We start from the raw sequence: 13118 nt of genomic DNA, 5'->3' as shown, positions 1-13118 counted from the left end.
AACACCGTTTGCTACCCCCTTCCACGACTGGAGTTCGATGATACTGGCGTAATATACAAACAAATCACTTTACTATGTATAGGAGAGAAGAAAAGTAGTTCATCCGTTTACATAAACTAGGAAATATCGCAATTTTGAGTTTGATCATTTTCATTAGGTTTTTGTTTCATCAAAATACAGTACTGTATTAACAATAAGTGTTTTTACTCACGAACTGAGCTATCCATTCGGACGTATTCTTTATGCAGTGTATATTATACTGTCTACAGCACATTAGTGTACAATATATATAGAAGGAAGTTAAATTGAAAAATAATCATAATATGGATATTTAAACACATTTTTTAAAATGGTGGCCGTTCATTTCGATACAGGCTTTAGTTCTTTTGTGCATATTACAGCACTATAGACTATTGTACCTAATTCCAATTACCAATTTCGTCCATTGTACTAGTAACTCATGTTGAAATAATTCTGTACCTACTCTATAAAAGAGTACCTTACGTACTGTAAATTCAATCTTCACTTCTGCCCGATCCGAAAAGATAAAATTACTCAGACATGCTATCTACTGTCCGCCCAAGTGGTTATGTCGTAGGGTCGTAGAAAGGGAGGAAATCACGTGACAGTTAATTACTTAAGGAGCCCCTTTTATTTAAGTTATTTTAAACTGTTGTATAATATTACGTAAACGTCCAATTCCTAACAGAAATTAATGTTTTCAGAAAATAGCAAAGACAGTCCAGCCACTAGCCTTTACAGAGGGATGAGCAGAAGCAGGTGAGAGAAACCGGGCTGCACCATAAGCAAACGGACGACAGTACCTGTGCGAAAATATGATTCAATATTGAAAGCTTTTTCGTCACTGGAAAACGCGAACATATTTTTGAAACGTACTGTTTACTATGACTGTATATGCGTTCTTGGATCTGTGTGGAGGACGGTTGAACTTCATTAGTAGAAGGGGTGGGAGTGAAGTACATTAAAAAACTCAGGTACAATAAAAATTGAAGTAAAAATAAAATGATGTCCCTGTATACAGGGTGATTCATAAGGAATTACCGCCACTTACGGAGCATACATTTTGAGCAAAAATGTCATATAAACATGTATCCTATTCTCAATATTTTCAGAGTTATACTAATTTGAAGTTGTTATAAAAAAATATTTTTTTCTTTAGTTTCAAGGGTAAAACAACGTTACAAATAGAGAATGAACTATTCAGAAGTATCATTTCCTTAATGGGCTAGTATTCTGAAGCTAAAAATATGTTGTTAATTCCTTAGTTGCTTCGTAGAGATTTTTTTTCCCAAGTTTTAACTAAAAATTACAATAGTCTTACGCACTTATCGCAACAATTGTTACAGATCACATTACTTCTAGCGACTCGATTCTTTACACTTCAATTATGCATCCTAATGCACAGTCTTAAATAGCTTACAAGAGAGTTGTGAATTGTAATAATTGTTTGATAAATGCGTAAGAATATGTAATTATGTAGTTAGAAATCGAAAAAAAAAAATTCTGTATGAAGCAACTATGGAACAAACAACTACAAATTAGTATAACTCAGAAAATATTGAGAATAGGACCCATGTTTATATGGCATTACAGGCATAAACAATAAGAAGATTGTAATGCAGAAAATATTCTGTACAGGAAGTTCTATTATCAACACCTACTGTACATCATGATACGTTTCTAAGTCAAGATATTATTTACTAACAAAATTTCTTCTTCACACAGGTACAAATTATATTCAAAATGCAGAATTATTTTTACAAGATCTTCAAACCTTAATACAGAAATATATGACTTACTTCAAATTACTTAACACATTTTTCTATGGAAAATGGCCAGAAATGATACAGTGTACAAGACTTCATCAACATGTAACTAAAAAGCCAACATTAGAACAGCAAGAGATTAATTTAAATAATGTGCTATGAATTGCAGAGGGGAACAAAAATATTCACAAAATATTTCATAAGCTAACACATGTTAGATAGTCCTTGTAAAGCAATATTATTCAGTAAAAAATTACGGAATAGGAACAATGTTGGAAACACACATCTCCACGTGTCCAAAGACCAGAATCAAACCACAGCAAGTTCTAGTGAAATGTGACGTGGAAAAATACTGAAGTAGATATTCTCAGGGTACCACTGTAATCAGTCATCATTTCATTATTTGTTCATGCACTGTTGCTATATCACCATAACTAACATGGTCAATACTGGTAGGCTATACAGTTTTTGTGCATGACCTCAAGGAGATGAAGCATGAGCCAATGAGGGTTACAGCAATGTACACCCTTTGACACTGAAAACGGTCGCTCTCTTGTAGCATCAATTTGTCTAAGAGTTGTTCGGATTAACACGCGATTCACCATCAAAATGACAAAAATTAAGCACTGAGGATGAAATCAAGTCGTAGCAGCAATGTATACCATGTCCTGCTTAGAGGGATCGAGAAATAAGTGCTAATTTAAAGTATAAATAATGGTTTTATAACATAACTTTTTGTATAGCTTGATTTAAAAACTCAAGTTTCAGAGAATGGTCAGTGCAACTCGATGTGTGCTCCTCGAGCTACCCTGAAGACATCCAAAAGGTACTCAACCTTCTGCCCAGTATTCCATAACATTTGTGGACTGATTAGCGCAGCTGCATTTATAATGCGTTGTCTCAATTTTTCCAAAGTGTCAATTGTACCACGTTGGTACGCAACACTTGTCACAAGTTCCGGGGGAAGGTCAATGGGTGTCAAGTCGGTTGACCTAGGTGGCCAGGCAAGGGTTCTCCTCTTCCGATCAACCTATTGGGAAAGTTTGCATTCAAGAAGCCAACACTGCTCCAAAGTAATGGGATGGAGCCCCATGTTGCTGAAAAACCGATCCTGTGGGAAGCTGATCAACAACAAAAGTTCTGCACACATTCCCTTGGATTGTCGCCTCGATGAAGAAGAATGGTCCAATGACGGAATGTTCTACTAAATGCCGCCAGCTTGTTTTCACGATGAACGTTAGTGCACATGTGCATGAACATGCAGCTGTTTTTAAACCATTGGTGCATGAACTTGGACAGTTTCTGCATCTTGTCAGATGTAAATCAAAACAATAACTTCATCTGATTTTAAATGGTGAGCATTTATTTCTCGATCCCTTTAAGCGGGACACAGTGTATTTGTGTGTTATAAAACAACATATTCTCTATGAAGCCTTTATGGCTCTTTCTTCTCGTTTCAAAGAATGGAGTTCGAATCTCTCCATATAAAACTCACGCGTGTAAATATAGCATACACAATGACTTCCAAGCAATTCCGAGGTGAGATTTAGTCTCAGAACAACGATTTCTTTTCATGTCAAAGGGTATACTTGTCATTTGAAAAAAAAAAAAGGAAAAGTTTCATGACGTTGGTTTACTGACATTATTTATACCTTTAAAGTAATGGGAAGACTGAATATTTGTTAGAATCATAGGATTCAAGTTCATAGTCCTTTCGTTGCCCCATAAAGGTAAGACATTATTCTTCTTCTCAACCTTCTGATGTACTGCCTTCCTTTCTTCTTCTCCACCTGGACTTGAATTACCCCATGGACTGCCTGTAAGAGATATTCCTGTTAGACAACTGAACAACGTCAAAAAACCTTCATCACGATAAATAAAAATGGCAGGGAATTCATAAGATCCGTGTAATTGCGTGAAACGTTTCTGCTCTTGGTTGGTTGTTATTTGATGTAACTCCCTAGTATATCTAAGCAAATGACGTCAATGTTGAAACTTCCGTAACATTTTATTCATTTAAAGTCGACGGCAATTGGGAAGGCGGTCATCTGCTAGAGTTTGCATCAGAGAGATAGATAAGAAAGAACAAGGCAGAATGCAACATTGCCACATCGTACTTCACACACGTGCAATACAAATAGCGCAGTTGGGAATTTAAATTAAAAAAAAAAAACACACACACACACACGCACACACTCTCTCTCTCTCGCTCCCCCTCCCTCACTCTCTCTCTCTGTCTATATATATATATATATATATATATATATATATATTTTATTTTATTGTGCTTCCTCAAATTAGAGGCTGCCATTAGATAAAGCATACAAAACAATATAAATGATGAAAGATAACAGAGTAAGAAAAAAAGTAAACAAGTACACAAACAAACAATGGCAATTTACAGAATAAAAAAAAAGTTACAAGTAAAGAAGCAATGAAAACTAATAAGAGAAAGAAAAAAGATAATGTTGCGTTAGTTTTTTCAGTACACTGAATTAGAGTCCATATAGGTGGTTTCGTAAAAGTCTGACTCTCTAATTATGAGGAGTGCCAGTTCATTCAGAAACGATTTGTGCAGTCCTAGGGTCTTACAGAATTGAGAAGAGAAGTTAGGTATCGTTCCTCTTGCTCCAAACATCAATCCCGTAACACTGATATCGTGAAGTTTGTATTTATCTTTATAATATGGGATGATTGGAACACAGATTGCTCGTTTCTCCTCATGTACATCTTCAGGCTGACCTTCATACGTTTCAAACCTGATGGTGGGGTCGATTATCATACCCTGAGACAGGGATTCGCTAATGGCAATTATGTCAATTTGTCTGTTACTGCCATTGTCGGCAGTTCTGTGGACTTCTTCATAGACGGTGCATTTTAGTTTTCTAAGGGCATCGGCCAGTATATGTCAGTTTTTTTAAGCACAACTTTAATTAGACCAGGAAAAAAAATCATGTACAATCTTAGAAAAAAGTTTTGTCACACAGATACTCCATGTCTCAGAAAGGAGACAGTGTGCATGATCGGAGGACGTGTGACCTGGGTCACAAGAGAAGGACTAGTTTTGTTTCGTTGTATGTCTGATATAATACGCACTGCCTCCTTTGGAGTAGCAGCAGTATTAGTGAAGTCATATCTGTTGTCGATTTGCAAAAGGGGACACGTCCAAAATGACAAAGTGTTGGGATATCGTAAAAAAAAAAAAAAAAGCCATAACAGACTTAAAAAATTAAAATGTTCATGGATCCTGAATTTGTGTGTCCATAGTGATCTAGGCCTAATTAGAAAAAAATATATGAACATTTTAATTTGTTAACTTAGTTAACAGTTTTTGCGATTTTGCAACACTTTGTTACTTTGGACATGTCCCCTTTTGCAAATCGACGACAGATATATAAGAATAATGGACTGCAGTATTTAGAGAGAAGCATGTGTTTAAAGGGCTACTTAGAGAGTGCAATCTTCTTAAGATGCGGCCCAAAACAGCTGATTGAAGGGACCTATTGTGGCGAACCATATACAATTTAATGTTAAAAATGAAAAATAGACTTTTTTTCACCAAAATTGACAAAATTTCACATTAGTAAAAGAAAGAAAAAATTAAGAAAACTGGAGGAAATTGAGACTCGCAGAAGAAACGAAGAAAGATAGAAATTAAGGTAAAAAGAACAAAAAAAAATAATAAAAGGCCTGTAAGGAAAATAGGAAAAATGAATAAGAAAATGACTTGTCAGTCTACAAGTAAAACAAAGTCTGTTAACAGAATATGGCATCTCAAAAAACTGCAACTGCTCCTCCAAATTTTGGCAATTTTTGTTCATAACTTGTTACAACCCTACCATCCTGAAATTGTCCTCGTCATCATTCACTGTAATCATATGTACCAATTATTTAGTTTCACATTCATAAGTTTTCAAATCTTTAAGTTTAAGAAGAGACAGACCTACATGAAATGTTGTAAAATAATTAGGTAATCGGAAAAAACAACTTTATGTAGCATGAAACACTTCGTAGCAAGTGAAACTGAAAATTCATTCTTGTTTCCACGGCCTTCTTAAGGGGAAGGGATGGTTTTAATATAGTGGAAAACCAGTGAATTAAAAAAAATTGCGTTAAAGTACACTTTGATAATATATTACATATTATTTAATGCGCATTTATGTCCTCGTAAGCATTTGCGACGCTATTTTTAAAGCTCTGATGCACAGGGTTTTCAAGAGGAAAGGATGGTTAAAATATGGTTGAAAATCAGTAAATTTCCAAAAAAATGACTTTAAATTTTAATATTTGATATGTGAAAAATATATAGGCCTATTACATAAAATGTAATACGCATTTAGGCTTTTTAGCTGCGGAATGCTACATAAATGCAGTGGTGTATTTCTAAATAAAGAAATGCCCTGGAATTTCGGTAGTAGTTGTCTTAGTCACCATCACCACCTCCACTACCATAATTTTCGCAGAAATAGTTATGGAATGTCAGACGAAAATACATGGGTTCGAATCTAGATGTGGTGATTGTTACGTCTGTGGAGTAGACCTCATTATGAAATAGTTTAAATATGACTTCTTATAAATGCAAAATTTAACGATAATATGAAAATAAAAAAAGTGCCCTGACGCCATCTAGCCCCGAAAAATAGTACCCTGGGTCTGCCAGGCTTGAAATACACCCATGCATAAATGTTATTTGGAACACACATTCTTTAGTCTGTTAGGAAACTTTTCTTTGTAATAGAAATTTATTATTTTGTTGCATTTGAAAAATATTCCTCCATAGGCATTTCTATAAAAGTACCTCTAAAATTCCTAATTCTTAAAATGTAATCGTTTAGCTATCTTAAAATGTTGAAAGTCAATATGAAAGTTATGCTAGAGACATTTTCATGTGTTTTTAGGAGTAAAATGGCAGGAAGATTTTGAATTTATCTTGAAAAATAGCATTTTTTTTTTTTAATTTGGGCTCCAAAATTTCTCTTTCAAAAACCAATCTCGAATTTAAATTGTTGCAGCAATGATATTTCTACATACATAAAATGAAAAATGTGCATCAATTAGGAAGAAAATTTCCTTTAACAACTGAACAAACATAATCCAACAAAATAACAAAAGGGTGAGGTGGAAGGGAGAATTTTCATTAAATGAGATAAAGATGGTAGCTTATTGTGGTAACTTTTGAGGATTCAGTATAGCTGAATAACATGGCTAAAGCCAGGTGCTTGCTTGTTATCAAACTCTCAGAATAATGGCAAGGTTTATATGTGTTTTAGCAGGTAATAGGGCTCTTTTAATCCCTAGTACCGATAAATACAGATGAGATATTTCTACTGATGAATAGTCCTATGCTTGATACTGTCTTTTAACAAGTGTATAGTACTATCACTATTTATACTACAAACTTTTGGATGCACTACCGATAATTTAGGCTACAGTTGCTAATGACAAAATGTATTAAGTTGTCATATCCAAATACTTATCGACTTACTAAAGCATCATACAAATCTGGCTTTCAGGTAATAGCTCCCTGTAAAGCAGGTTTGAATAATTTCAAGGAAAAATTGTTCCGGAGCCGGGTATCGATCCCGGGACCCTTCGCTTAGCGCGCAAACGCTCTTCCGACTGAGCTACCCCAGGAACTATACACGACACCATTCTGGGATAGCTCAGTCGGAAGAGCGTTCACGCACTAAGCGAAAGGTCCCGGGACCGATACCCGGCTCCGGAACAATTTTTCCTTGAAATTATTCGAAATTATTCTTACTAAAGCATCATCCGATACTTAATACAAAAGAGGAACAAATTTATTAACTGCTAGGACTTATGATGACTGTGGATTTCAAATCTTCGTAACAGTTTTACTAAATAATGGAGTTATAAATAAAGGTATCTGTAACATGATGTAATGTAAGAATTCATTATGCTTTTGAGTGAATTTTTAAAACAATTTTGATTATTTCTATTCCTAAACAAAGATGACTCTCAATTACATAGTCTAAATTAACCTAATGATTACAATCTAGTTTGACTGTCAAATGTTTCAGAGGTAGGCTATCTTAGTTAGGTATTTTTTAATAAAAATTTAATAAATAACAATAATATAACATTCGTTCTCAAAGCACTTGGTACAATGTCAAACTCCTCTGTACAGCAGACGATATACGATTAAAAAAATTATCTAGGTCCTACCTGTAGCTCTTTTACTTAAAGCTAAGTATAGGTAGGCTACATTAAGTTTTTACCAATCATTTGGTCTTGCTGCAATGAGATTTTACAAATGCAAATTACTTATCCGATATTAACATAAAAACATTTACAAGGAGCATCTTCTGCGGACCTCTGGAAAAAGAACTAAGGAAGAGACTAGTGAAGTACCTTGTGTGCAGTGTGGCATTGTATGGAGCAGAAATATGGACCTTACGACGAAATGAAGAAAAACGAATAGAAGCATTTGAAATGTGGATATGGAGAAGAATGAACCATGTGAAGTGGACAGACAGAATAAGAAATGAAGCTGTGTTGGAAAGAGTGGGTGAAGAAAGAATGATGCTGAAACTGATCAGAAAGAGAAAAAGGAATTGGTTGGGCCACTGGCTGAGAAGAAACTGCCTACTGAAGGATGCCCTAGAAGGAATGGTGAACGGGAGAAGAGTTCGGGGCAGAAGAGGATATCAGACGATAGACGACATTAAGATATGTGAATCATATGCAGAGACTAAGAGGAAGGCAGAAAATAGGAAAGACTGGAAAAAGTGGGTTTGCAGTGAAAGACCTGCCCCTGGGCACGACACGTATGTATGTAACTTTAACTTCATACGTTTTAGCGCAATATCACAATTAGGCTTAACCTCAATATTAACTGAAAAAACTATAGACTACCCGTATGTTAAACTGTCTTGTCTCTTACATGTAAACCGGGGATATACAATCTATAAAGCCTTGATACACGCGCATTAAACTATAAATTTAACAAGGAATGCATAAGGCAATACTATACTTTCCAAACGTCTGACTCCAAACTCAAATGTGATAATTAATTTATCATAAACTTGCGAAGTTTCGATGGTGGTTTTTACGTAACTGTGGAAGGTCATTTCCACCAACTTCCAAAGTAAAATTGGATGCATATACTTTATATAAGTTCATAAAACTCTTCGTAATATTACAACATATATAATTTATATACCAAGAAATACACCATACTACTCCTAGTCAGCCTTAAAACATCCACATTCTCCGATATTTTTCACACACATAATTGGAAATTTTGATTTACCTTCATTTTCACATCCTTCAGCGGAATCCATTATATTTTTGGGGAGGGAATCTTGACTTAAAATAAAACTGTTTTTGGTTTTCGAATTAAGTAATACTTAAAAGATTTCTAGTTCACATAACAAATTAATACACGTTATACGATTTTTGTTTGGATGTATGTCAATGGCTTCTAACCTTGAATGTGACGTCAAAAACCAAAGAATATTAATTGAAAGAAAGGGCTTTTTATTTGGCGAAACTCTTTGAAATTAACTCATTAGAAATTATGTTTATATTTTATTACGGCAAAATATTTTAACTCATTTGGTCATTTTGAACATCCCGTAAGTTTTAAATGTGGCCGGAACGATATCCCTGAATTGTATTGCATTTTACCCAAAATTGCGAAAACATTGGACAGTACAAAACTACCCATCTTTATCGACGATTCTATGAAAGTCTGTATCACAGCCTTGTGAAATTCTGGTTTCCTGCCATCAACACACTGCGATACTGTGAATGGACACAAGCACAGTGAGATTCGTAGCGCATCATACTCAATTACAAAGATGGCAGCACATTGTCAGCACTTGAAATATTTAGATATCTTTTTAAAAACATCCATGACACCTTCATTTTATATGAATAGTGGCATAACTATGTTAAATTATAAATATCTTAATTTGTAATGTAATAACAATATATAAATATATCGAATAAGTAAAACCACTGCTGTCATTATAGTAGGGTTATCAAAGATAATCGAAAGTTTTAGATGTCTGAATAAAATGGTCAACTTCTGTATGCGACACAAATTACTGTTCCTGTGTTCTTTGACTAAACGGTTTATATAGCCAACCCTTTAAAAAACTATGGTACGGTACGTGCTGATAATTAAATAACGTTAAATACCAAAGTAACAAATAAACTTACAACAGGCAATAAATAAAAGCGTCATTGCTAATGTAAATATGTTAAATTTACTTCTTTCCCATGCATAACGCGTTATGAGTTATTTACTTATTTGCAATCGCTTAAATATACATCAGAAATCTGGATTTTTCTTCTCTTATTGCAATTCATTTGTAACCCTAATGGGTCACTTAGTTGAAGTCGGGTCAACAACTGTATAATAAATTATATTCCTAAGAATCTAGTGAACCATTATGTCCAATCACCAATGTTACATAAAATCAATGAACACAGAAACTTAAGACTCCAAGTACGACATATTAGACAATGAAGTTTATAAATGTCTAATGATAATATAATGAACACAGCATACCGGTACATATATATTGGGCCATCTAAACGTATAAATAATATTAATAACAATATTGGGACATGGCACCCAGTTGCTCTTGGTAATATGTTGTATGATTGAAATTCTCAAACATAAATGAAATAAAAAAAAATAATAGCGAAAGATAAAGTCGAAATAGGCCATCATTATTATGAAGCTAACAAATTTCTGAATATTCAGTTTTCTCTCAACATAAATGATTTGCCTATATCTAACTGCACACCAAGAACAGTCGATAGGCTATTTCTTTACTCTTAAAAAAAAAAAAAATTGCTATTGTGGGTTTCTTTTCAAGAAAAATATTACCAACAAAAAGAACAAAACATGAATTTATTCAACTCGTCAAGCTCAATACTTACTAGTAGCCTACCTCCTTTTCTTAAATTTTTTTTTTTTTTAACTATATGTTACTAGTTGCAATTTATAACCTTCCTACAATTTAGTGCATAGTCTTTTAACACTATTATTTATATTGGGAATTACCTTCCTTTTTTCTGTAACATCTCATACAAGCAGCAGCGGAGCAAGTGGGGCAGTTATCCCAGGCTTCGCAGCTGGGAAAAAATTTCAATCTGTCAACTACTAATTAAAATAATGTCACTCCTATTTTTTTGTTACAATTTTTACTGTGAGAAATTTCCAAACAATATATACTGCAATCTAAATTATTGGCACAGAAAATTTACTTTACTTTGTATTATTTATAAACAGAGGGGTCCATGATAAACTGGTCCACATCTGTGGAGTAACGGTCAGCACGTCTGGCCGCGAAACCCAGTCGGGGCAAGTTACCTGGTTGAGGTTTTTCCGGGGTTTTCCCTCAACCCAATATAAGCAAATGCTGGGTAACTTTCGGTGCTGGACCCAGACTCATTTGACCGGCATTATCACCTTCATCTCATTCAGACGCTAAATAACCAAATATGTTGATAAAGCGTCGTAAAATAACCTACTAAAAAAAAATAAACAACCCGATTGTTGCAGGCAAGTTTTAGCATTATACCACAATCTCGTATATACAGTCACGAAGATCAATACATAGGGAATATGCATCCATAGATAGTTGCTAACCACTAGGATCGCTACTATCGCCTCATTACAGACAATGCAAAATAGTACCTGCACAGTATATTGTTCCTAGTACTCTCATCACCTCAAGCTTCGTGACTATATATTAGACTGTGATTATACCCTGCCCGACATTACGGCAGCACTAGCAAAAAAATAACTGAACAGAAGAAATAATTCGCAGCACCAATTTCATTCAACTTATCCTTTGTCAGTACTCGCTTTCATTTCTTCGGCTTCAAATCGAAGAATGACCCAGAAGAAAGAACTAACCTATAGATAATAAATTTATTAGGAGTGGGAAGATCAGGATATTTTCAAAGGAATCCACACTTAACAAAGATATTATAAATAAAAATACGCTGTTCTAAATTATGCTTCACACTTTATACAAAACCTATAAGCATAAGGCTATTCAGAAGATTGTGAACACACAATACTGCCCATTCACCGCTGCTAAAAGTGACAGAAACCAGCAGCTCGCATGTGGAGAGTCAAAACTTCTCAGCGCCTGTCACACTTCTAATAGAAGACTCTCTATATTCTGCACAAATGCTTCTGGTGACATGTTTATCTATGCATGACGTTACGTGCTTGCAGTTGTTAAGGATATTGCATCATGTTATCAGCATAGCAGTTGCATAAGACAAACAAAAATGGTCGCAACTCTTAAACTGTCAGACATGGACCAAAATGGGTTGATTTTTTGAAAAGGTCGCATTTATTAACGTATTTCGCTTGCAATATTTTCAGATCCATCTTTTGTAGTTTATTGTTTATTGTTAATAAAATAACATTGACAGAAATACAATCTTAGTTCTTCCCTGAAGGAGTAAAAACTCGTGCTCAGAGAGATATCTAAACACAAAGATAAACACAAAGATAATTTTTTGACACAAACTGGGTCAAGAAAAAAAAAATTACAGGAATAAATTAAATTTAAAAATACAATTTCAATTTTAACAATTTAAGTCATACAAGTACATATACATATTAAATCAATATATATTCTTTAAAAATTAAATTCCTAACGCTATTTTTGAAATTCCTGATACTAAAATTTTCCAAATTTGGGTATTTATCAATTATTTTATTGTATAACCTTGGACCAAAGTAGGTACCAGTAGCTCAGTTTAGCTATAGCAAGTGGTTAAATGTCTGTAAAATTAGGAAAAAGATGACATGTTTTTGTGTTTGAACAGATATAATTTATTTTGGGAATAAAATAAACTTCATTTTTGAATAGATCAGTCTTTACTCTTTTGTTTACAAGCAACATGTTCTTATAAACATGTCGTAGACATTAAGTTATCAGCATCCAAAAATGGAGCTGCATCAATGTTACGAGAAAATATTAAGATTTCGGTTTTATTGCCCAATTCGCGGTGTTATTTTAAAATTATATGATATATTATATGCAAGTATTGTAATTCTGCCTAAGATCATAAACAAGTGTGGTAGATAGAGCATTTTTCAGCATCAATTTTAAGTTTTTTTACATTTTTTTTTATAGATTTTAATACATGGCTGCATTCATTTGTTGACAAAATGGCAGAACGAAATATGTTATCTAGGAAAAAAAAAAGGAAGAGGAGACATTATGAAAAAATTACTAAAAACATTATTATTATTATTATTATTATTATTATTTGCAAATAAAAACAAGTATTACACTAATCATTTAAAAACTTGAACTGTGATTTTTT

General features: G+C 33.9%; 1 protein-coding gene across 2 annotated transcripts in view; it reads right to left on the bottom strand.

Moving 5' to 3' along the window:
- The window catches only part of LOC138713789 (pre-mRNA-splicing factor 38B), a 49055-nt gene extending 39563 nt beyond the window's left edge, over positions 1-9492 (bottom strand). The window contains exons 1-2 of one of the 2 annotated variants that reach the window (XM_069846212.1): positions 9061-9492; positions 3440-3604 (exon numbers count right to left, since the gene is read on the bottom strand). In XM_069846212.1, coding sequence (XP_069702313.1) covers positions 3440-3604; positions 9061-9091 — 196 coding nt within the window. In that variant the 5' untranslated portion in view covers positions 9092-9492. The remainder of the gene's footprint in view (positions 1-3439; positions 3605-9060) is intronic. The other variant, XM_069846211.1, reaches the window with a different exon arrangement.
- Between the last annotated feature and the right edge of the window lie 3626 nt (positions 9493-13118).

This window comes from Periplaneta americana, chromosome 14 (genome assembly GCF_040183065.1).
Source record: "Periplaneta americana isolate PAMFEO1 chromosome 14, P.americana_PAMFEO1_priV1, whole genome shotgun sequence".
NCBI lineage: Eukaryota > Metazoa > Arthropoda > Insecta > Blattodea > Blattidae > Periplaneta > Periplaneta americana.
This window is presented reverse-complemented; position numbering and strand designations above follow the sequence as displayed.